The following is a 26,644-nucleotide window of genomic DNA, read 5'->3' as shown; positions in this document are numbered from 1 at the left end:
GAAAACCATCTTCTTGGATATAATTATTGCGGTCCTTGAACCCGACATGATATCAAACTTGACTAGAAAGATCAACCAAGACCTGAAGAGTATCCAATAAATGCGATTGATCAAGCATGTCACGTTCAGGATGTAGCGTATAACAATAAGGATTTACAACGACATAATGCAGATGTCAAGTTGATTCACTCGTTAAATTCCTTAAAAAATAAATCTCTCAGAGAAATAGTTGCTAACTTCCTAGTAAAATCCGTGATGAAAGGTAAACTAGTATTAGGGGCCGATAATTAATCACCGATTATTATTATTATAGTGGAATCGATATATTATAGCACAAGGGGAAATTGGAGGGGTAGAGCAGCGATTAGTATACTCGCTGATGCAGAAAATGTCACACATTCTGTTGTTGAAACTTGGTTACCAAGACAGGCAATAAAGCAAATTTAGCTAAGACCACCAAAACAAATTCACTATGCACATTTTGATGTCAACCGCTCCGGTTGCCTAGCGGTTAGAGCGTCCGCCTGGGATGCGAGAGGTCGTGGGTTCGATCCCCGGCCGAGTCATACTAAAGACTTACAAAAATGGTACTAACAGCTGCCTCGCTTGGCGTTCAGCATTAAGAGGTTAGTGTTAGGACTGGTCGGCCGGGTGACTGGGTGGGACATCATGCTACATGTCTGCGGCATGATGCCCCAATGCTAGACATCGTTATAAACCGCCACACTGCAGACATCGTAGCGATATGACTGAAAAATTGTTAAAGCTACGTTAAAAAATCAAAATCAGATCACATCACATTTTGATGTCAGCGGTCCCAATGAGGTTCATCAAGCAAATAATTTCTTCTTACCACATGACACTTTTAAAACACGTAGACGTCAATCACACACATACAAATACGAGCTAACTGTCGTTGACGTTGCAAGTAGATATAAAGAAGCAGAACCACTAGCAACTAAGACAGCAACTGAAGTTGCATCTGCTTTTGAACGAATTTATCAACGAGGATCCGGACCACAAGGTAGCCTACGATGGCCACAGTTGCTACAGGTTGATCCTGGCAAGGAATTTCTTGATGTAGTATCATCTCTGATGAAAAACATAACGTCAAAATCAGACAAGCACATAATGCAATTCATCGTGATCAGGCAATCGTTAAGCGATTTAATAGAACACCTGCTGAACGGTTATTTCGATATCAGTATGCGCAGGAAATATCCCTGAACAAAGTTCAGAAAGATATGAGATCTCGCGAATGGGTTGCAAGACTACCAAGTGTAACATCTGCGTTAAATAATGAAATTACTCGTGCAATTTCTATGAAACCCATTAATATCATCACAAAAAAAACATATACCAATACAAATACATGACTCCTTCACAAAACAATCAGTACTATGTAATGTGACTGAAAGATATTTATATGAATCAGGGCTAACTTGAAGGTGGTAAAAAAAATAGCAACTGATCCTATTTAGTGTGTAACGACACATAAAATTTCTAGCGTGGTGAGATCTACTGGTAGACCTGCAATCTACAGACCAGATTCAACTGCTCCTCAACATGGATTTGTACGTGAACAATTACAAGTAATTCCTGAAGACACACAATTACCACCGCGTTCACCTTTGTGAACTGCCGCCTCGATGTTGATTACATTCAAGACAGGTCAGCATCACATTTTCGTGTGTGTGTGACCAAGACTACTATTACTTCCATATACGGTAAACTGTCTTGGATTATTATTTGAATATTGCCACAATATTACTATGTAACAGCTACCACACTGATTATTCCGTTGTTGTTTAAATATCATGATAAATTCAGCTTCAAGATCAAAGTCGCGCTTATTTTTTGTCACACGCCTTATAACTAATTCATTTTGATCTTACTACATCATCGCCATTGCTAGCAGTTTGATTATTATTTTCTGTGGTCTATGATAACCCTCAGCAGCTGACATATTCTTCTGACTCGAGATACTGCGAGATAAGCTAAATGTGATCATTCAATACGATCATCAACAATCCAAATATTAGTATCCGAAATAGTTAATACTTGTGACGAAAGAATCGTTATAGAATATCCTAGCGTCCATGGAGTTTTGTCCATTGTTAACGCGCTCTCAACAACATTGACAGGAACTAAAACAATATCATCTAACACAACATTTTGTTTACTACCGCAACCTGGAATTTAAAACGTCGATATTTTGCCGTTGAGTATCTGCTGGGCGATAACACAATCGTACAGGTAGATTTGAAAACTTTACTTTATGTAACAGAAATAGTCATTGTTGAAGTGTATCACGAACTATCTTTCTACTTGCAACTATCAAAACATCTTTTCTCCACATATTTCTAAAATTATGCATTTGAGTTTCTGAAATTATATCACGCATTACTTCACACTTAACTTTATTTGGTTGTAGTCTGAATAATTTTTTAAACTCTCTTAATTCTGGTTCAAGCGCTCAATGATCATCAGTTATTTCCTCATAACAATCAACGAACTTTTTTAGCCGCTCATATTGAGACAATCCAACAAAAGGTGGCGGTTGACCATGATCACCACACATTATCACAGCGGTATTTTTTGTCAGCAACCAATCAAGAAATAGTTTTAATGTCTCCAGCGACACTGTACACATTTCATCCCAAATAATAATCTTTGGAACACATTTTTCACCCATTCGTTCAGAAGTCCTTGTATCTCCATTCCATCGGAAAAAACTGTGATAAATATGAAATTTAACTCCACGTTCGTTCATTTCTCTGGCGAGTCTATGTCTAGGAGTTAACACAATTTTATCAAGTCCACGAAATAATTCGATCACACGTGTTATTTTACCAGAACCTCCAGGTCCATTAAGATAAACAGTCTTATGTCTGATCAAAGGATCATAAACCGATGATGCAGATGACACTTTTGATATTTGATTATTTTTATACTAAATATTCTTGATTTCAACGTCAGCAGATTCATAATAACTAATTATTTTTTCTTGCTTTATTCTCTATTCGCCTCATGATGCATCAGCGCCGATATGTAGTTGTTCTAGAAGTCCTGTATAACTCTGGTCATCTCGTGTGTTGGATGTCTAAATCTCTTTAAGTATTTAGAACATGCTCCCATTCAAAGAAAACTTCCAGGATAACAGGCAAACATATCAACCGAGATAACATCCTTATAATCGTATCCGGTAGTCCACAATACGCCGTGTCCATATTCCACACAACTGCATTGTATTTCTTCGACAAATTCCAACCGTCTTAGTTGCCATGAATTTTCCTTCTGACCAAACTGAGCAGCAGCTGACGGAATGGTAAAACGGTTGCTCAGTAATTGTTCAGCATCGTAAAGGATATATTTCAACGCAACATTTTTCATACCTTCGTGGAAAGATTCTGTACTATAAATATCTCCATTGGGCCGTACAAATTAATTATAATTCCCATCATGGAACTTTGAAACAGAAACACTGATACAATATGGCTTTTACTTTACTGATATTTCTGATAAAATCAAATATATCACCGTTATAGAACTTAACAGTTCGATTTCGTGGAAACATTGTCGAAGCCGAAGTCCACGCATGCGCATTATAATCAACAATATTTATCGGAGCTCCTTTCGTTTTATATTTATATTTCGATTCGTACAAAATCTCTTCGGTTATTGTTTTTATCACTATTGGAAATTTTAGTTTCATTCCCAGTTTAGCAACATCTTTGATAGACGCAAAGATATATTTAACTGTTTATGCCCACTCATTTATTATTTTTACATCTTAGATCTGTTGAACCGTTTCCACGTATCGTGTTTGTGAAATGTTCTGTAATTCGCTCGGATACACAATTTAGCGTCGAAAATGTCATTGGTTTGAGATCATCAACGCTAGCGGATAATTTGCAAAAAACCTGCAGTCACCGGATACGCTCATCCATAATATATTTTGTCAATATCAGTCAACATTCCTGGTGTGGAATTTTTATTTAACGTAACAATATTTCCAATAGCATTTCCAACGCCATGGTGCAATCGAACAGGGTCACGTTTGTCACGGATAATCCAAATATCGTCTAGTTCCGCAATAAATTTTACTCTAAAATAATATATTTGATTGTCTTGAAAAGTAATAAACGTCGCCGCTCGTTGTTCATTCATTGCAGCATCGATAACACCTTCGGTGTTGTGCATGAATCTTAATGTTGACCGTACATGAGATGCACCATCACCGCCAAATTCGTTCCTGGCGTCATGAATTCTTTTAATCCGAGTTTTTGACTGATCAGCCAGTTCTCGCCTCCGCAAGTCAGGGGTTCTTCTGTCCACATCGAAGATAACTTTCGAAGGTTCGATTGTAGATAATCTCTCAAACTCCCCCATATCATAATTAAGACAAACATATATTTAAAATAAAATGAGCAGAAACTAATGTTTCAAGCAAAGAATAACTGTAAATGTTTAACGATCGGTTCTTCAGTTCTTTGTAATCGGTCTTGCGTAAATGAATTCTGTGGATTTCACCTACAAAGCGTGTGAAGAGGGAGTCTAGGACCAAAACCATGTTTGAAGTGTGGTGTTGGGGTTATAATGCAGTTGTGTGCCCAATGTGGTGGTAAAAAATACAGACGGTTGAAACGATATTATGATTTTAAAACATTATCGCTGGCAGAACAAAGTTATTAAAAAAAACGCCGAAGACCTTCTCGCCAGATTTTCAAAATAATTATTTAAACATACAATATTATTATATGTAAATGGAACAAAATTAATTTGTGAAACATCCGTCATCAAAAATTGTGAAGCATTTCGAATCAGGAACTGTCGACTAAAAGAACAATCGGTAATGCCATTAATACTGGTAATCTCATATACAATACCAGGTGTATAAACATTATCTTTGTTATAAATTTATTTATGAATGTTTTCATGGACTAATTGAAAAAATTCCGTGATCGATTATATTAATTCAGATCTGAAAGATAATTCCTTGGGTTATTTATAAGCTATTACACAGAGTCAAAAAAAAACGAATTTGGAAATACGGGCTGTAATAATAAGAGCGCTAGAGCAGCTGTATCCACAAATGAAGAGATAGGCGAAGAAATAACATTTTCATTGACATATGAATCTGGAAAATATTTTGATATTTGCAGGCTTTCAATTTACTTTGTCGCAAATAATATAACGAACACAGCATTTTCAAGGAAATACAAACAAAAAATAATATTTCAGTATTACACATAGCAAGAATTGTGAAGGGAGATAACTTTGTCAAGCAAAGCTCTCTCAGAGTTACTAAGTAGTTACCTTGCTGCTTAAGTCGCAATGTTGTGTGAATAACGCGATTATTTATTTATTTTTGTCATCGTAATTGTTATGTTCAGTAATTTAACTACCTATGTGTAAGTGTAATAGCGTAATTTGAAACAGTGCGGATTCGCAAAAGGATATTTAGACCTTTTGACTTCATCCCTTATAAATTCAGTACAACAGTAAGTCACGCCAGCTTATGAAATGCAGCTCAGTTATTTTTTAGATCTCTAGGTAAGATAGCTATATACAGACTTACATGTATTTTAACTCGGCAGAAATATATGTGCTATTATTTTATGTGGTGTGTTAGGACATGGAAATAAATCCACGGTGTAGTTTATAACAATTATGATTTACTCAGTATAATGACCATTTGTAGGAATTGCCCGTAGGTAACTTCATAATAATTTCTTAAGCATATATTGGCAAGGATGGGTTCGTGGTACAGTGTTATTTCTCACTTTTTCATTTTATAAGACGGGGCTTCAGCCAAAAAGGGATTTCATGTACACCCCTCACCACGTCAAATAACGTGGTGAGTGTGTTTTGCACTCTCCCCGGGGTTTGGTGCGTGTGAAATTCAAAGGCCTAGACAACCCAAAGAATCTCTAATATTTCGTTTCGGTTAGGGATGCGCTGGGGGTTGTCTATGCAAGAATTTATGGAGCCTCCAAAAATAAACAGCAGAGCGCTGTGATCTGTCAATATTTATGAAGGGTACCCCACAAAAGAACATTCAGAAAAAATGGCAGCCAAAAAGCTCGTGGGGCGCCCATAAGAATGGTCTCACAAAAAGACCCTATGGAAAAGCAAAAGGCAAATGAAGGGACTCCATGGAATGGTAACTGCTCATCATTTCTATTGTTTATTTGTTGTTTAGAAATACATTTAAATAAATATTTATTTTATAATAAATTACGAAAATATTTATGCCATTATTTCTGCAATTAAAAATTGCATCATGACGTAAATAAATTAATGATAAACTTAATCTCGAAAGAATTAATTGTGATTTTGAATCATCACGACAATGAGAATTTGTAGATAGATATACATCACCAGCAGAATGCAGATTCATTAAGCTGATTCAACATTCTATGTTACAATCCCTGGCGACAGTCAAATATACAGAAGTTGAAAATTTCGTTTCTCTCGATTGAAAACATTAGATCAGAATTATCTCACGAATACGAAATAAGAAGGATTGTGAATATGCGTCTAAGGCAGTTGAGAAAGATAATGTGAGATCGTGAGACGATTCATTGTAAAAATGAAAGCGTTGTCACTAGTGATTGTGAAAGTAAAAGTGTCAACAACGAATAATAACACGTGTAATATTTATTCTGATTCAGATTATTTTTTTTTGTTCTTTGATAAAGTCATGAAATAAATTATTATAATATATTTGTTTATTTTTTTGTTTTCGATGAGATTTTTATTATTTTTAGTACCACTTACACCAACAAATTATGAAGTCTGATTGATTTTCATTATTTTGAGTATTATTTACCGCATCAAATTTTGACCTTTCCCGTACCACCTGGTAGTCTTAGAACCTTTCCCTTACTTTGGAGGTGTTTATTCCGTGACCTATTGTTTTCTTTAGTGCCATCCCAGCGGCAGTTCCAACAGCACCAAGTGCAGCTGATTTTGCAACAGCTGGTGCTTCAGCGGCTATCAACGCTTGTTTAATTAAATTAAGATGTTCCAGTGAAATGTAATAGATCGGATAAAGCGTTGTAAAATCTAGTTGTGATCTTTGTAGACCAGAATCAATATTTTGATCACGTCCCATGAATGTCATCAAACGATGATATGCACGTGCTACATGATTATTCTCACAATTTAGTAATATATCTTCGTATGGTTCTTGATGTTCATTTATTCTCAGTGAAACTTCAGTAACACCAAGCTTGTCAAATATCATTATACTGTGTGAATTTATTTGTTCAGTATTTTGGAAAGCAACAAATATATGTCGTGGTGCAGAATCACCTTGTTGTGATGCTATCTGCCATGTGAATAAACCATTAGAGGTACTTTGAACACTGTGGTCAGCGTCAACCATGATAATGTTGATTTACCACCTGAGTCCATAAAAGAGAGTGTTGTTCTTCAGTAAGCGATGGAATCATTATTGGCATCCACAGTGAACGTTTTGTCAGTATTAATTTACCAACATCACCAGCAGCACCATCAGGTTGCCAGATTGCATCATCGTTAGTAGCCTTTCTTACATGTACTAATGTATGCTTGGCTCCGGAAATGCCTTTTCTGATATTTCTGCCAAATCCAAAGATGTGGGACAGTGGAATTGCACGTGAAAATGTTCTACTTCTATCTCTCAGCATTGATCGACGTGCTGAAAATCCTAAGTTGAAATTTGGATTAGCACCATGTACCACCGGCCACACATGAACAAACTCTTCTTTTGTTTAGGGATTGCAAAGTGTATCAGAGCGTCGGTACATGGAAAATGTCCAATAGGTGCCGTTACGCGCGGCACCGATTCGAATCCTGCTTTAATTGACTGCTTGCTTTGTTGGTTAAACTGTTTCCATGTCCTTACTAAACACATTATAGACTATATCATGCACAGATCAACCGAGCTAGTGCCTTTGCGAACATCAACCTAGACATATATATATATATATATATATATATATATATATATATATATATATATATATATATATATATATATATGTATGTATGTATATATATGAAAGCTCTATGGTGACATAAATTGCTTATTATAACTGACGACATCATCTAAGTTAATTACAAAACGAGCAAGTCTTATTTTGATTCCTTGAATAGCCTTTTTTGATAATTGTCACGCCTTCTTTTCATGTGCAAATTCAGGTCCAGTTTCTTACACCATCATAGGAGGCGTTGTTGGAGGAGGCGGGTTCCTTTTGGTAGTCACTGTAGTTATTGTACTGGTTCTGTATCTCCGACGCAAAAGGTATGGTTTGTCTCTGATTGTTTCAAGTTTAAATATTGAAAATATAGAAAATTACAAACTTTCTAATAAACTTTCTTGTCTACAAAACGGTAACAAGCATAATTTATGACTTTTAATACAATGCTGTTACTACAGCTTGCCATGTAGAAAACCGATACGAGACTAATCCCCTAAATATATTTCCAGATAGAAGATGTCACCAGTATGTTCACTACAATTAGCTTTTGTTTTGAATATAACTTCATTATAGTGTTCCTGTTTATATTAGTATTTGATAGAAAACGTGATTATGAAACACAAAACTATATCCCATATATAATGTTTTGTAGGGCTAAACCACAGCTTCGAGTAGTAAACAGGTTGCGATCACCAATGCCACCACCACGAATGGACGAGTTCAAAAAACAAGAGACAGAAATATATGACTACATTAATGATTCAACATCGTCGTACGAAGGAGCTTATACCCAAACGCCGCCTTATTTGGAGCTTTCTGAAGCGCAGTTAGAGTACGAAAAACTTTCAAACAATGACCCTTACAAGCAGAATACCGTCCGTGGCAAAAGACCATCGCAGATCGTCAGTGATGACTACCTTAAACCATCAGTAGCTGGATCCTTACAACAAGGACTTAATCACCCAAACGTGTCACTCCCTGGCGAAGATAGTAATGGATATTTAACCAGCTCCTCTCTGGATTTCAAACTATATGGAAGTTCTTCCAACGGTGAGGAGACTGTGCGCTACCAACCTTGGGATATGCTGGAACAGCAAACAAGAGGACACCAAGGTCTTCGTACAAGCACAGGGAAATACTGATGACATAAAATATTTGATACCTGCATACTATCTACTACTCGCTTAAAATCCTACCTACCCCCTCTGGCTTGAGAACAATGTTTCAAATCATTTAACATGTATATTATTTGAAAATATAAATAATTACTCACGAATTTAGAGCTGAAGCTTGCAAGACTTTGAGGAAGAAACGTTTTAGCACATAAAGAGGAAATGTACGCAGCGTGCAGTCCTCTAAACAAGGTATATCGCCTCTAATAGGCCTAAATGTTATTAGCCTCCAGTAGGCATAAATGTTATTAACCACAAATAGGCCTAAAGGTTATTGGCCTCCAATAGTCCTTAATGTCTTAGCTCCCATAAGGCTTAAATGTCAGTAGCATCAAATTGGCCTATTTGTTATTAGCATCCAATAGCTCTAAATGTTATTAGCGTTCATTAGGCCTACAAGTTATTAGCCTCCAGTATGAATAAATGTTATTAGTTTCCAATAGACTTGGATGTTATTAGCCTCCAATTGGCACAAAAGGTATTAGACTCCAATAGTCCTAAATATTATCTGCCTCCAATAGGCCTAAATATTATTAGGCTCCAATAGGCCTAAATGTTCTTTGCCTCCAAGGCCTAAATCGTTTTATCCTTCCTTCCGATTTGAAGCAGGAACGATGATATTACCATCGATACCATATTGCTAGTTTTGCAAACCATCCTTTCCAAATGGCCTCAGAAATCGATCGCATCATTCAAAATATATAAAGAATAAAATCATTATATTAGATTAAGATAGATGCATAGCTTACAAGAAATACATCTATATATGGCGTCTAATTTGTTTAAGACGATTCCTGCTTGTGATTTGTCTACCGGCAAGCTCATGTTTTGTTCTAAACATTTATGCATGTCGAGCTCAAAAACTGAATATTTTCCTATATTGGAATAGTTTAGTCATTGTATGTTTCCACGGAGATTTTTGTTGTCTTTTTTGTATCCTTGTAGACTTTTTGTGATTTTTTCTTAAACCATTAATTTGATAAGATAATACAGTAAGAACAGGATATTTGTACAAATGCACACTATATTTTCAGGTTATCACTTGCAGAAGACGTCATATGTTTCTTCCATGCAATGTGTGCATTACTTTACACACTTTTGAGTGGCGAACGTGTATCTTGTAGTACAATCTTGGGCAATTGATAAATCTAATTAAAGGAGTTCTCAATGTATCGCACTGATTACTCGTACACCTTAATAAAACTTTATCACTTAATCTAATCATTCTTGTACTCATTTTAAAATCATTCGATTTAGTCAGATGTATTTTGACCAAAAAACAGGTCTAAATGCATTTCAAGATATGAGCAATATATTATTAAATAACCGAAGCCCTGTTTACGTCTTGTTGACACTGCAGATGCGTTTATAAATATTAACTATTTATTGATGTTTGTAAAACTGTTTGATGTAAGGTGCTACTATATATAGAAACTTAGTATGTAACAAATATAATACGCAGATAGTCTGGTATTTGTGTGACGAAGATTTGTAAACCCTTTTGAGCTAAAACATGGTGTCAGACCAGATGGAGTGTTGTCTCCTGTCCCATTTCACGTACATAATATATATAAGGATGCTGACAATTGCAGAGTTTTCATTTATCCCAATATGGACTACAATATACGTAGATCATTGATTATTTCTTTATGGTGATATGTGTTGTGTTAGTTCCTATCTCTACGTTTAGTGGATATTGCTTTAAAAATGTAAAACACTTACTCGCAGCCACCAAATCAAAAATCGCTTTTATACCAGGATTCGACATCATAATGAAACACCATTTCAGAATTAGTCAACAGGATTTGGGAACTCTGCTTCTAGTCGTGTTACATACCTAGAGTAGTCCTCGTAATTATAACAGCATGATCATATAGGTAATGTATTATTGGAAGAAAGAACAAAACAAATAAGCATAGGTTTTCGGTGATGTTCGTAATTAAAGGTGCATACAATTGAATATCCTTCTTAGAAAAAGACGTTCTCATAAGGAAACAAGACGCACATGAATAATACAAGTTTTACTATAGCAATTTATTCTACTTATTATTATGCCTTTATGTGCTATGCAGGTATGATGAAACACCCAAGAATAACAGTAGTACTAGTGTTCATTTTATTTTTAATGTTGTTTTGATTAATATTGCCATGCTTGTTATTGATATAATTATTTAAACAGATTTAAATTCAACATAGTTCATTTTGTAACATTCCCAACAATACATATACAATTGAAATATTTATATTCATATAGAATGCAAAACTATAGATAATCTACTTCAAAGTTTTGGGTGAAATGGAAGTAATGTGCACAATGGATATGTAAGCTATCAAGAGCTGCACCCATATAATATTGTTGGACAAAGACTGATATTTCCAACGCTGTCAAGAGCTGCAGCCATAAATTAATAATGCTGAAAAATGAAGTTGAACCAATATGTTAAGGTATCCATGGGCACTTCAGATTACCAAAGGTAGACTATATCAAGATACGCTCACTTTATACTTCAGTGAATACTTTGTATTTGGATATACTACACATGTATGTCATACAAGTGTACGTTCCAATGTACATTGTGGCAATCGAGAAAGATAGAATCTTCATTAAATTATATTATCTTTGTGTTTTCTTCGTCGTCTGTTTCTTTTCTCCTCTGGTTAGTAATATTTTTATCATATTCCTGCTGTAGGTGTTGTTGTCGTCGTTGTTGCCAAAGTTGTAATTGTTGCTTTAGCACGATGAAATATTGTATTGTTCCTGGTCAGTTGTTGCAGCCTAGTCAATGAGCATAAAAATGAGGCATCGCCGAAAGCGATAATATGCTTGATGGATAAAGTAAGTAAATTTATTCAGACGTTAACAAATAGCACAATAGGCTCTGGTTTCACCATATTTCTCGATATTGTGAATCAGATTATCTTGCTTATATACTTCTTACAAAACTGGATTTATCTGAGATCAGATTGTAAATGATGAAACCCTATAGTGTATTTTTAATTATCTGTATAAGAATCCATGAATTTTGAAAAACAACACGATCGCTGAGGAATTTCTCAAGCGTGTTAAAATGTCAATGCCTTCTTAGATATGTAGGGCCCTTTTATGAACTATTCCTTAAAACATGATTGTATTATAATAATACGTGCTTGCCAAATTGTCTAGTGAATATGTAAATATCAAATTTAAGAACAATATTATAGATCTTTTGAAGATCTGGGCCTGAATACAACCCTGAAGTGGCACATGTTTCCTTGAATTCTTATTCATAATTTTTATCTCTGAAGTATGGATATGTCTCACTCATTGCATCCGCTAACAAACGGAATCGGATTTCGTTTGTCATGTCCATGTTTCAGTTCAACATTAATATTAATGGTGAGAAAAGGGTGCAATACATAGATGCATTCTACGTAATAATGTATTTGCTATTTGGTATCATATCAACTAATTGTATTTCGGGAGGAGAATTTTACAATTTGAAGAAACAAATGTATTTATATGAGCGTAACATATGTGTTGCAGACTTATACCAATCATTACCTGTGTTCTTGTGTATCGAAGGGAGGGGTAGGATAATATTTAAAATACCAAATTAAAACTCACTAGATCACCTAAACGTTTATTTTGATCAGTAATATAAATGTACAAGATCTATAGCATGAGAATATAAAACAGCTGATATGACGTAAGGAAGCAATGTATCATTCTACATTGCATAAATCAACCATTTTAAGACTAAGTGTACATCCACTAAACGTGTTTACTAAGTTGGCGTTATTTGTATTTGTTTCCTTTTGTTTATTCTGTCTTCCTTTGCCAAGGTGTAAATTTCCTATTCTAGAAGAGTAAACACAGCAATAACAAATGAAAACTTGTATCGTATTTTGCATGCATTTGTAAAACAACTATCATAGTATTAGCAGTTGAAGTCTGCATCATGTTTGCGCTTATGAAAAAGAGAATATTACAAATCAAAATTGGCGATCAATAGACCTATACTAATTTGGAACATTTTGAAAATCGTTCAATTGCTAGATAACTGAAGTACAATAATATATAGTGCAATATGAATGGAATTTTAGAGTAAATACATTACGAAAGGAAATTTTATTGATGTACTATACGAATGAGAGTAAATATGGTGGTGGTGCATACAGCATCGTCTTGCTGCAAATACATTTTGCTGAATGCTATATTCAGAAGTATTTGTCTAACGAACAATTGCTTCAGGTTTTGATTATTTTGTATTATCTGTTAAATTTAATATATTATTATATGCTCATTTTTTTCCCCGTTAACTTTACATTGTCCGAATCGTTCAATATTCCCCGATACTAAACGCGCGCGACAATACACATATAGCATTCACGTGAATAAAGAAACTACTTTTTATTGTAAACAAACAATGACGCAGACACCAGCAATTTTGATTTGTAAACAAATCATATACACTTGCGTAAGAGGCTCTTTACGTTGTGGTTATTTAAATTTGTTTCTGAATGAACTAAAATATCTTTCGTGGACTGCAAAAAAAAAAACCCAGCTGTTTTAGTACATTCCGCGTTGATACAATGTTACTGATTTAGGCTAGCTACATTATATAAAAGACGGACGATTATGTCCTTACAAATAACATACAAGTGACAAGATAAGAATGGCAAAATAAAATATACTTACAGTTTTACATCCTGAATTTCCTCAAAATGTTTTTCTTAATTCTGCAAATCCGAATTACACGAGCCATATCATATGTTTTCAATCTGGATTACACATTTCGAAAGTGTGCTGTAATTTCGATGATAAGTGCAATTGCATCCTCCTTTCTGCACTCAAACTGAAATACATATTAAATTCCATAGCGTCTTTTTGAAAATTGCAATTGAAAGACTTCATATTTTTCCCACGTTATGATTTCAAACATTCAATTACAAAAACAGAAACACATTTGCAGACGTAAACACGCTTCTCCCGCGCCACTTCAAACCGATGTATTTCATGTACAATTTGCACAGATGAATCCAGTTCAAAATCACAAACTTTCGTCGAATCGAAACAAAATACCAAAATATATTCACTCCAGATCAAATGGAAAAGTCGTTGCAACGCGCATTCATTCACAATATGACTGCAAATTTCAATTTTAACTAGACACGCCATTTTCTTTCGAAAGTTATGTCGACCGCGCGACTAAGTTCAAAATTATCTGGGCGGAGCTATGTGCGCATTAATAATGATGTCATTTTGTAATGTCAAATCTGCGCTTGTGTATTTAGTTTGGAATACGGCATTCATTCATTTACTTTGTTTCTTGTAGTGTATTTTGTTTATATAATTAAACCTTAGGTCGAATAAAAAAATGAGCATATAATAAAAAGGTTACTGTATTTGTATGGGAAAATATGAACTAGTTTTGTCGGAAGGATATACTGCACTCACAGTTTCGTGCAGTATTCATTCCGAAAACTCGTTCATATTTTCCCATACAAATGCAGTAACCTACAATTATTTCTTATATATTGTACAAAGTCAAAAATAAGAATCATCATATAACATATGCATCCTTTGGACAAATGATATGATATCTCATTAAATGATGTTTCAAATATGGTTTTGAAAGTTATAAAACACGATTAATTAGAAAGAATATGCACAGAAACCCATCGACGTTGAAGCATATTTAGGAAGATCATCAATAGAAATAAAAAATTTAAAACGTGGTTTTGTACAAGTACAGCTGGTATTATCGACCCCACATATGAAACCAACAACACAGCGTGTAGAAAAGAGTAAAGTGTATACATGCTGAGCACAAACACGAGTTCATAAATATCCTTGTTGGTGATATGAGATAGAAAATGTCATATAATGTTTATCTAACAGCTTACATTCAAAATATGCAACGAATAAAAACAACCCCAAAAACAAACCTAAAGTACAGTAAATGTTGAGGGTACTCTTATGTTAAATTGTCAAAGTGGATGTCACCAGTGATAAATAAATATCATGGACAGAAGTATTGATATTAAATATATTTGAATACGCCAGATAATGTAAGAGAGAACAAAGTAATATGAAATAATGTAAACAACTTGATCACTCTAATGCCAGAAGAGGATTCTGCAGTAAACTTTACAAATTATATTACCAATATTTACAATCCATGTGTATTATTTATTGTGAATTTAAATGTATCGCCGTCTTATATTCGCAGTGTAAAAACAAACCTGACATACAACAGAAGAACTGTGCGGAACGCAGACACGAACTCCTGTCATTAATTGGATGTGCAATTGATTCAGAAGTAATCGTATCGTACTGAAGACGAATATCAGTCGCCAACGCAACTTATGCATTCTCTATCATCTGCTCGTTTCTCTGCATATATTGGTAATGATCCTTGTAATCTAGTCTTGCCTTAAAGCAGTGACGTCCACCTCGCAGCCCGCGGGCCGCATGCGGCCGACGGGCTAATTTTAAATGGCCCGCCAGACTTTGAGCAGTTATATAGTCGTTGCTTTTCAGTTTTCTTCTGCGACCCTCGGCTTCAAGAAAAACATTTTTCAGTGGACCATGTTGTCAAAAAGGTTGGACAGTACTTCCTCAAAGGGATTATAGATACAGTTATTGATCCGTGCAAACGAGTCACGTGCATCTAAAAGAACATTTTCCTGTTTTCATCATTTTCTATACTTCTGTAACCGTTTTAGTACTTTTATTGCTACTATCATCAGAAGCAGTTCACTGTTGTCAACCTGTCAACCTGTCAACCCGTTACATCAACGTCTTAATTCCTTTCAAACTCTTTTCATCCAATACCTTGAGTAGTTTTTATAAAATTTATATTAGCTACGTTAAGATTGTCTTTTGTTCTGATAGATTAGTAATAAAGTTATTTCTGACAGTTGACGACGTGTGAATTATTTATCATTACATCTCTCCGTGTGCGTTTCTCAATGATCAAAATAAGAGACTCTATTATGCACTGTTAGAGATAGTTCTATTATTTATTGGATGTTAAAAACATATATTAAATAGAACAATTTCCATTAGTGTTTAACATAGCCGTTAGCATTCCATGTAATAAAGTCGCCCTAAAACACGTTTTCAATAATTTTGGACTCTAGGAAACACAACTAATAGACATTAGAGTAATATTTGGTGTTTTCCATCTGACGTAGATACATGTATCATTCTTTATGTGTTCTAACGCCGGCAAACTTCAGGACCTGTATGCATTGTTTACTAGCTCTTAAACCTAAACAATTTTTCAATGCAGTTTGCAATTGTTGGTAGCAGTTATTTTAACGTTTGAGATATATTTTAAACATCCAACATTATTTCTTCGTTGTCACATCTGCAAGCATTCACTCTTTGGCTTTATTCAAGTACATCTCAAAGTGTAACAGCACTCAATAGTTATAGTATACACTGGTGCAGTTAAAGATCATCAGAAATATTATAAGAACCATCAGAAAAATATATCTTCTCTCGCAGTACCATTAGCCTTTGCTATCTATTTTGAACTTGATTTGTTAAAACACATTTATCTTTCATCCATGGACCATATTGTAATATAAAATGTCATTTTGTAGAGAAAATGAAACAGTGAAGACCTAGACAACTAAGGTTTTACATTGTCCATTTTAATTTGCACCTTTCTTTGCAGTCACTCTGTGACACGTAACTATGAGTATATATAGTATATATTTATGTTGCAATTTCTTTCATTACTCTAAAACGTTTTCCTGACATCCGCTATGTCTGTCCATTGCGATTCTTCAGTGTCTTGCCTTTCTTGTTTATATTTTTCTGAATGCAACGCTTCACCTTTTTATTCAGTTTTACCTCTTAATGACCAAAGTGGTCTCGTCATCAGAACTTTTATTGTCAATGCAGCAGGGGTATATATCATTAATTTAACGTAAACATTATAACAACAAGCAATAGAATCTATTCTCGAGCGTGCAAACTGATTTGTACAAGAGACTGAACTTGCATGAAGAGAGCCTATTATAATATGTGTTGTGTCCATAAACAGAAAACACCTCGGGTACAGCAGGAACAGCCAAGAGTTCATTTTTTTAAAATTTCTTTCTTCGCTTGAATCACTCTGCGATCAATTATTGTAAGTTTATCGAGCACCTTTTCTTTTTCAATTTATTTCCTTCCTCAAGAAAGTGTTCTTCGGATTCTCAGTTTGCCTTTTTAGTTAGACTCTGAAGTCTTGACTTCTGTTATTGTTTACATATTTCGTGATTGCATTGCTTTGTCTCGTTGTCCCATTGTACTCGTTGATGATCAAAATAATCTCCTTGTGATTAATTGCACTGTCACTTATTGCTTTGTTTATCACGTCATCAAATTACTGTTAATTTATTGATAGCAGACATTAATGTTTCAATATATTTTAAAGCATCGTTGTAGGTTTTCATTGAGAGCCTTTGCTATAAATCCAGTCAATGTTGGACCAAATCAGTCAAAACTTAAGAGAACATCTACATACATACATACATACGTACATACATACATACATACATACTAATAATATTATTATTATTATGTTTGAAGAGCACACTGCAAAGAATTAGAACGCTTGAACTGCATCAAAGGATTACATTATCGTCGTGTTGCGTTTAATGTCTGCTCTATGCAAACAGTGTACAATTCATATATCATATATTTGTTTTGTGTGTCCTTTGATGCCATTGTATTTGTACGGCCATTGATATCTTCGTATTTTGCATGGCCGTTGCTACTATTGTGTTTTGTATAGCATTTTATGTCATTATATTTGGTATGTCCCTTAATGCCATTGAACTGTGTATGGCGTTTGATGCCTTTGGGTTTTTTTAAACAATAAATGAAGACAGTTAACCTTGATCATAATGTTGAAGGCATATATGACGTATCATGGATATTTAAAAAAATGAGTACCTCGTTTTCTTGGATATTATTTACGACCCATTATATATTAGCATAAATGTGAAATATATTGTCTAAAAATACATTTATAATACACATCTGCACTAAACGTACTCTCCAGCTTCATATGTTCTCTCTTTGAACTGAAACGACGACGATGAGAAATATACATAAAGATTGCTAAAAGTTGTACAAACTGTTGAGTTGTACAGCAAAGTTCCTTTTGGCAGCACTCTGGGAGATACAAATATCTTCAGTGACACAAGAAATGTCATACAATATTCAGTGACACTAATAATGTCATGCATACATTCAAATATCCACTTACGCTAATAATGTCATGCATACATTCAAATATCCACTTACGCTAATAATGTCATGCATACATTCAAATATCCACTTACGCTAATAATGTCATGCATACATTCAAATATCCACTTGCGCTAATAATGTCATGCATACATTCAAATATCCAGTTACGCTAATAATGTCATACATACATTCAAGCATCCAGTTACGCTAATAATGTCATGCATATATTCAAATATCCACTCAAGGGCCCCGAGTGGCTGAGTGGTCTAAAGCGCTCTCCGTTACGGATCACTGCCATCTCACCTCTGGCTGCGTGGGTTCGAGTCTCGGATTCGGCCAATGTGGGTATATGAGAAAGCTTGCCAGTAGCTTCTCGTAGGTCCGTGGTTCTTTCCGGGCATTTCCCGGGTTCTTCCTCCAGCATTAACACTGGCCGCCATGTATAGCATATCGTGTGCTGAAAAATGGCGTTAAACCCCACAACAACAACAAATATCCAGTGACACTAATAATGTCATGCATATATACAAATATCCAGTGACACTAATGATGTCATGCATATATACAAATATTCAGTGACACCAATAATGTCATGCATATATTCGTCGACACTAGTAACTTCAGGCATATCCAGTGACACTAATAATGTCATGCATATATACAAATATCCAGTGACACTAATACTGTCATACATATATTCGTCGACAATAGTAATTTCAGACATATCTAGTTACAATTGTAATGTTAAGCAAAGGTAGCTGGACGACCGTTGTTTTTTCCTTCGGAACATAAAACGTATGAAACTCACTCGGCACTCTTACTACGATTTGTGAACTCTGAACATTTTCTCAGATTCAAAATTTGTTATAATCATTTGTATGTATCATCACCTGTGACAGCCTTATTCCAACATTTCTCGTCAATAGTTGATTATTCGACGAATTGTTGACAGTCGATTGCATCCCGAGAATATTCTTGATCAGCCATTATTGAATATTCGTAATAATAGAAATATCCTCCACCGTGTATCAAGTATCTTCATTAATTTTTTTTTTCCATTCATGGCAGCCACTTACTGCCCACCACTTGCGGAAAATGATAATCCATGATGTGTGTCATCTTCCATGGATTAGCACCATCATTAAAACTATGATACCACCTAAACATTTTAGGACATAACAAAGAATTTAATTTGTAAACCTTATCCAAGTGGACCGTGATATCAGTCAGAGAGTACCATACGATGACCTAGATTTTACAGTATTCTTTTGCTCTCAAGTGGAATTTTTCTCTTTCTCAGAAATGTGTATGTCACTATTGACATATTACGTTACACGTGTATCTGACGAAGCCGGGCGTGCTGTAATTGCATCTGCAAATCAGCTAACAGAACGTTATTGTGTCTTTCAGTCGGCATTTAGATTTATTGACAGGTTGAAAGAAACAAAAAAATGTTAAAATAAAATATTCAGAATTTTTCGAATACCACTCGTATCTTGGACACTTAAGAACATCACTCATACTTATTGGTGTGTTGTTGTCACATCCACGAATAATACGTCTGAATAATCCACTTTTAAGTAGGGATTCAGGGTCAACATAATAAACACCCTATACAAATCTTTATATTCAGACAAAAGAAAGTATATGGATATATGAGTCTATCTGTATACCTATGTATATGTGTATGATTGTCCTTGTGTATGATTTGCTGCTTAGGGTTTGAGCAGCTTTGATATTTGAGCATGTTAGGAAAAAGGGTTAAAGAGAATTTTCTGCGAAAGTAGAAATAGGTTTAAGCGAATACGAATTATAAAATTGTTAAATCTTAAGGCTAGCGGATTAACGAGATTAAAACTAGTTATGTTAACATGGAGAAAGAAGTATACAGTTTTGGTTCAATGTGCTATTTAAGGTATGAAGCACTCCAGAGCACATGTTTTTAAAACAAACGTCAGGAAGGGACTACAAACCTTTAAGTTTAAAAAAAAAAGAAGCACTTAGAAGTAGGGAATTGTGTAAAAGTCGCGAAAGAGTCGTATCTTGAATGTATATTACCTGATAGTATTTCTTGACACATTGGTATTACCATAAGGCTAAATACGATTTTGTAAATAAAGCTAGACGTAGCTTGACAGTGTCTATTCGAGTATGGCAACTAAGATTACCATCATTTCAGACACAGTGGAATTTAACACATTTGTACCTTCCATCGGAAGAAAAATTTATATTCAAGCTGTCACCACTGCGTTCGAATGTCCTTTCCTTACCAAGAGACGTAGCTATGTTCTAGCCGCGCGAGACATACCAACATTTTTTTAAAATAGTATTAACAGCTGACTCGCTAGGCGCTCAGCTTTAAGAAGTTAGTGTTGTGACTGGTCGGCCTGGTATCAGGATAATGTGACTGGGTGGGATATTATGCTACATGTCTGCGGCATGATGCCCCAGCGATAGACATCACTATACACTGCCACACTGCATACATCGTAGCGATATGACTGATTAAGATTTTAAGGCTACGTTAAAAATCCAAATCACACACACATTGATGTCGCGCGTGCGTCACTGTTCATTAAGACGACTTACAGTTTGTGATGGCTCTTTCGTAGCAAAAACTTTGCAATATTTTCTGTTTTAAATATGCACCGACTGAAGACCTTTCTTTTCAGAATTTACTGGAATAGATCCATAGATTATCATGGTACCTTTTGCATGGTATAACTTTAGCGAGTGAGTTTTTGGACCATTGTTTGGTTGGCATTTAAATGCTTTCGATTTCGTTACAATGTGTCGCTACGTTTTACAGATAACGTGAATGATATGAATAATTATCAGGAACCCAGCGTGCGGCACCTATCTGAATTTATTCTTTATTACGTTAAATTTCGAATTTGGGTGTCAAATGATCAAATAACATGACAATATTCCAGTTTTGAACTATTATTTTGAAGCATTTTTTGCAGTGTTCACATCTTTAAATGTCTTTCAAAAAGTCCGTAATTCGATTTGCAATCTACCGATGTATCAATTCAGATTTCTCAGTCTCGACTGGTTGGGATGTCGTCATGATGCCAACTGATACAATTGCATGAGGCATAGATTACGTGTTTTAGACTATCAAATACAGTAATCCTGTTAAGCTAGTTAAGTGCAGACGTATTAAAAGGTTATGTGTGCGAGAAATAAAAATCCAGTCCATAAAAATCTCAGGGTGACTGTCTAAACTACTGCATAAAAGTAAAAGAAACAGAAAAGTTGAGAAGTTGAAAACAAACGCACTTGCACGCAGTATATGAGTTTGTCTACTTAGTTTGAATTAAACTCAGAATGGGCTTACACGGTATAAAAGTCATGTAGACAATAACAGCATTCTGGTATGAGCGACGACGTAGGGGAGGTGAGGTGGGGGCTGAAAGCTGTATTAAATATTAAGATGCATAGTTACAGTACAAACTGACATGACTGGTACTGCCATGCAGAGAAATTGATCATATATGACATAAGATTGGTAATTGCAATACTCTAATACTTTGCACATTTTGTACCGTATGTTGCCCCTAACATAGATATTTTCATGCTCTAATTTAATGCCGTTTGATACCATCGCAGATCTATTTAAATTGTTGTGGTTTACAGTTGAACCAAAAGTACAATAATATGTTTGGGCATGGAGAATGTTTGCGTTTGGGTCAAGGAGAAAATGTGCCTGGCAAAATCTCTCATGGTCTCAGATAATCCGTGCAATTCAGTATTTATAACTACTATTTTGCATAGGGTTGCTTCCCTTAATGCTATACGTTGTACAGTATAGTCTTTACATTTTCTTTGCAGTATCTGTCACAATCCTACTATATTCTTTGTTTCATTTCATGTCTGTGCATAAGCCACTGCTGTCTCTTTGGTTTTGCAGCGTATTTAAAGCCTCGAATTGTATATTTTTACGAAATGAATTTTCATGCCTTACTGATCCGTTCCAACACAACTTTAGTGCCTGAACTGAGCCATAGTGCCACAAATGTATTATGAAGCACTTACTGATGAAATATTATGGCAGGAATGTGTGTTTAAGTAAGCGACTTGAAAACATCAGTAATCTTTAGTAATCGGATCACGAGTTAAAATGTTATATCACACTGAAAGTATGTGTATGTGGATCAGGGATATTTACTGACAATATTGCTCACTCTGAGCACTCGGGCTTCACAAATAGATTACTACAGCTTGATCAACCACCCCACCCCCCAAAAAATCTTCCTTATAAAACCTCTCACAGACGTAAAAATAACCACGGAGGAAGTATTCCAGTTGGGATCACAAGGATTAGCACTGAAGAGACAAAATGGACACTTTAATTGACACCCTAATTATACATAATCGATTTTCAATAGCTCCTGTGTATATGTTTTGCAGCGAATTGAACAAAACTACTTAGAACAAATTGATGATCTCAAGTAGATGGATACCATTGCAATACAATATGACAGCAGATGTATAGAGGAAAAAATTTGGTTTGCGGCGCTGCTGTCATTTTCAAATTGTATCTTCCTTTTTCAGATATCCTACATGATCTACAAATTGGAGACATCTCAAAATCCTGTACAAAGTACAGTTACAAAGTATAGTGGACACAAAAGCGTGGAAAGAACAGATCACCCACTTTGTAAATCAAACCTAATGTACACGCCAGATACTTTGAGAAATCAAACCTACTGTACACGCCAGGAACTTAGCAAATCAAACCTACTATACACGCCAGGAACTTAGCAAATCAAAAATACTATACACGCCGGGAACATAGCAAATCAAACCTACTGTACACGCAAGGAACTTAGCAAATCAAACCTACTGTACACGCCAGATACTCTGCGAATCAAGCCTACTGTACACGCCAGGAACTTAGAAAATCAAACAATTATTTACACGAGAGACACTTTACAAATCAAAGCTACTATTAGCTTCATTAGATGATATAGGCTCTGTATGGTTGGCCAATCACATATAACCTCGTGGTTTCGCTGTGCCAATTGTTTTGTAACCTCTGTTACCATGCACACAGCTTTTAAAGCCTTGTAAAAATATATGTGACAACTTAAATCAGTGCGTGACAATCCAAAGATCCTTATATCCCATACGGCTGGCTGAACCACTTTCTAAACAACTACACGAACACAGAGGATTAGAAGATTGAAAAAAAAATGAAAACAACCATAGAATAATGAAATATATAAGTGCCTTTGTTTTGTTTGAAAGAAACTCAGAAATGGCTTACATGATGTGAAACAGCTTTAGCAAAATCATATGTATTTTAGGGAATCGATGACACATTATCATTTTGGCATGAAGGCAGACGAGATCGTGGAGGGGGCGATTTGTATCTAATCAGGATACATATTTTCAGTTTTTTAAACAACATCTCTTTCCAATTATATAATGTCATGTCGAAGCTTAACATCATTTGATACTGCGTAAATTACGATGAACTAAACATCGACCAAACAGTGCAAAGTAAGGTTAGGGGGGTCCATAATGATTATGAATGGGCAAAGAACAGAAAATATTTGATGAAATCATCCATGCCTTTATATTAAATTACTTTCAGTACTAATGAGTGCCTTTTAGTGTTGCACTTGGGAAACAACAACCAGAACAAAAAATACGAACCATAAACCAGCTGCAGAGAGAACAAATACATCACCCACAATAATAACTACAACGACAAGGGAACCAAAAGCAACAACAACAAACTGGACAAACTGGATAAAAGAACCAACAACGATAACAAGAGAAATTAGAACAACATAAACAACAACAGCAAATAAAACAGAATACAAGAGAAACAAATAAAAGACCAGAAAGCACAAGCCTCAGTAACAACAAACTGGACAAAAGGATCAACAACGACAACAGCAGAAACTGGAACAACAGAAGCAACAGAAACAACAACAGCACAAAAAACAGAATACAAGAGAAACCAATAACTGACCAGAAAGCACAAGCCTCAATAACAACTGCAGCAACACAGATTGGAGAGACTAAAGTAACAATTAAAACAACAACAGCAGGACAAGTGACAGAGAATAGAGACATAGTAAATAACCAGAAGCAAACAAATGTACAAGGGACAAATCCACAAGGGGATCCAGATACGGAAAAACAATTATCAAAGAGAACTACGCAAGGCGAACAAAATACGGAAAAACAGATACTCAAATCATCAACAACAACAATAACTACAGAAACATTATACTCTAAATGAGAAATTTTTAGAATCAAGAGAAGAGAGAAAAGAAGAGGGCTGAAAGGAGAGGAAGAAATGAGGATGGCAAAAGAATTCTTTCTACAAAATGATGAATGTTAGATTAAAAGGAAAACATTTATATCAAATAAATTTGAATTTTAAAACAAAACAAAGAACAAAACAGTACTGAGCTTCTGATTCAAAGCTGAAAAAACAATATACAATATAACAAAACAGACAATATAGCAAACATTTACAAGTAGGGCAGGAGGGCCTCCCGAACTGGTCTGAGAATATCAAACAGGAGAGAACACCCTCCAAAAACAGAAAAGTACAAAGCAAGATAGCCTGTCTTCATAGTTATTAACCGGGGGGGGGGGGGGAGGTGAGGAAGGGGCTTCGGTTTACCGCCCGCGTAGAGGCGTCTACCGCGAAATGCGAACTGAAGCCCCGGCCTCACCTCTCACCTCAGGAAAATATTTCTGGCTTTTACCTACCAAAAGAATCAAATTATAGGGGGCCATCCTGTGCCTCAGTACTACTGTGCCATTGGTATACAAATATACAACTGTAATTCTGCCACTCCTTTCAAAATTAGGCTATTAATTAAATGATATTAAGTACTTATATGTAAAGTGCTGGGGGTCGAACGAGAACGAGGGGAGGGATGGGAGGAGAGCCTTCGGTTTTCTACTCACTGGAACCCTCACCTCATCCTTCAACTCGGACATAAGTTTCCAACTCCCCTTGAACATAGCTAAAATTTCAGGCTACATAGTAACACCACGAGGGAACTCACCGGTCTTACCGTATAGAGAAATAAACATCATGGGAGAAATGGTAGCAGTGCAAAAAACGGAACCAATACCAAAGAAGATCAAGAACAGATGAACTCCACCTGTCTGATATCCCCATGGACATACCCCTAGAGGACACTGCAGAATGCTTCCAAAAGAAATTTGGAATCAAAGTTGAAAACTCAAGACTGGCAAAAGTCCCAGAATTTTCCATCTATAATGGAATCGGAATAGTTGAAATCGAAAAGACCAAGCTGAAGGAAATCAAAAGGACCTTTAATTTACGGTTTTATGGTTAAAACATGGTACAAGGGCTGCATCTACCATAGAATATGTAACAGATGCGGAGAAACGGGGCATACTCCGTACAAATGCATAAAACACCAACAGCAACAACAACAACAACAACTGTCATGACAAATACAACAACAACAGCAAGAGAATCAGAAACAAGGGGACAGTAAGACAGAAAGTGCAACAAAATGAGGACAAACATAACCTTAAACAAAACAAGAAAGAACAGCAAAAGCAACAGACTGGACAAAAACAACAACAACAACAAATAGAAAAAGAAATCAAAAATTACAATAGAAACCAAAACAGAAATGTATAAGTGGTATTGTGCAATCTTAATGGGATGAAACGCCTTGAGAACTTTAGAAAAAATGAAGATCATAGAATCGTAAAAGCGTTATTCATCTATTGATATTGATAAAATTACCATCGTCCCATAGAATGTCTGTAAATATGCCAATTAATTTTGGTGGAATTTAATTTGGCCTAAACTCTCAAACCATAGCATGGAAACTCGCTCAGATTTTAATTTGAACAGCTGAAAACCATTCATAATCTGGTACGACCCAAATGTCAATATTCCAATAAGCAATTCATTTAACTGAATGCATCTAACAGGGGACACTTTTCAAATTCTGTAGTATCATCAATTTTCGTGGGGATCAATTTTCGTGGTTTTCGTTGCTGCCCCGAACCTCGAATTTAAATCAATCCCCAACGAAAAATGAGACACGTAGGATGATGACCCCACCCCACCCAGTTTTCTTAGTGTTTCATTCCTAGATATTAACACAGCTACTAGTATTGAGAGTATAAATCATTTTATATCGTTTCAATGCACACGTTCGATAGCCGTAATTTTACACTCACTGCCTTAAATCGATATGTGAGGTAAGTAAGGATAGAGAAAAAATAGAGAAAAAGCATAAGGCATT

At 35.4% G+C, this 26,644-nt stretch overlaps 1 protein-coding gene across 3 annotated transcripts in view; it reads left to right on the top strand.

Moving 5' to 3' along the window:
* The window catches only part of LOC149798649 (low-density lipoprotein receptor-related protein 2-like), a 94,661-nt gene extending 78,778 nt beyond the window's left edge, over positions 1-15,883 (top strand). For 2 of the 3 annotated variants that reach the window (XM_089957487.1, XM_089957486.1), the window contains 2 exons: positions 8,191-8,293; positions 8,623-11,765. In XM_089957487.1, the coding sequence (XP_089813613.1) occupies positions 8,191-8,293; positions 8,623-9,112 (593 nt within the window). In that variant the 3' untranslated portion in view covers positions 9,113-11,765. Of the gene's footprint in view, positions 1-8,190; positions 8,294-8,622; positions 11,766-15,354 lie in introns of those variants that run through there. The other variant, XM_089957488.1, reaches the window with a different exon arrangement.
* Positions 15,884-26,644: the final 10,761 nt, after the last annotated feature.

The sequence above is a fragment of the Sinohyriopsis cumingii genome, chromosome 5 (genome assembly GCF_028554795.1).
Source record: "Sinohyriopsis cumingii isolate HCF-2022 chromosome 5, ASM2855479v2, whole genome shotgun sequence".
Classification (NCBI taxonomy): Eukaryota; Metazoa; Mollusca; class Bivalvia; order Unionida; family Unionidae; genus Sinohyriopsis; species Sinohyriopsis cumingii.
This window is presented reverse-complemented; position numbering and strand designations above follow the sequence as displayed.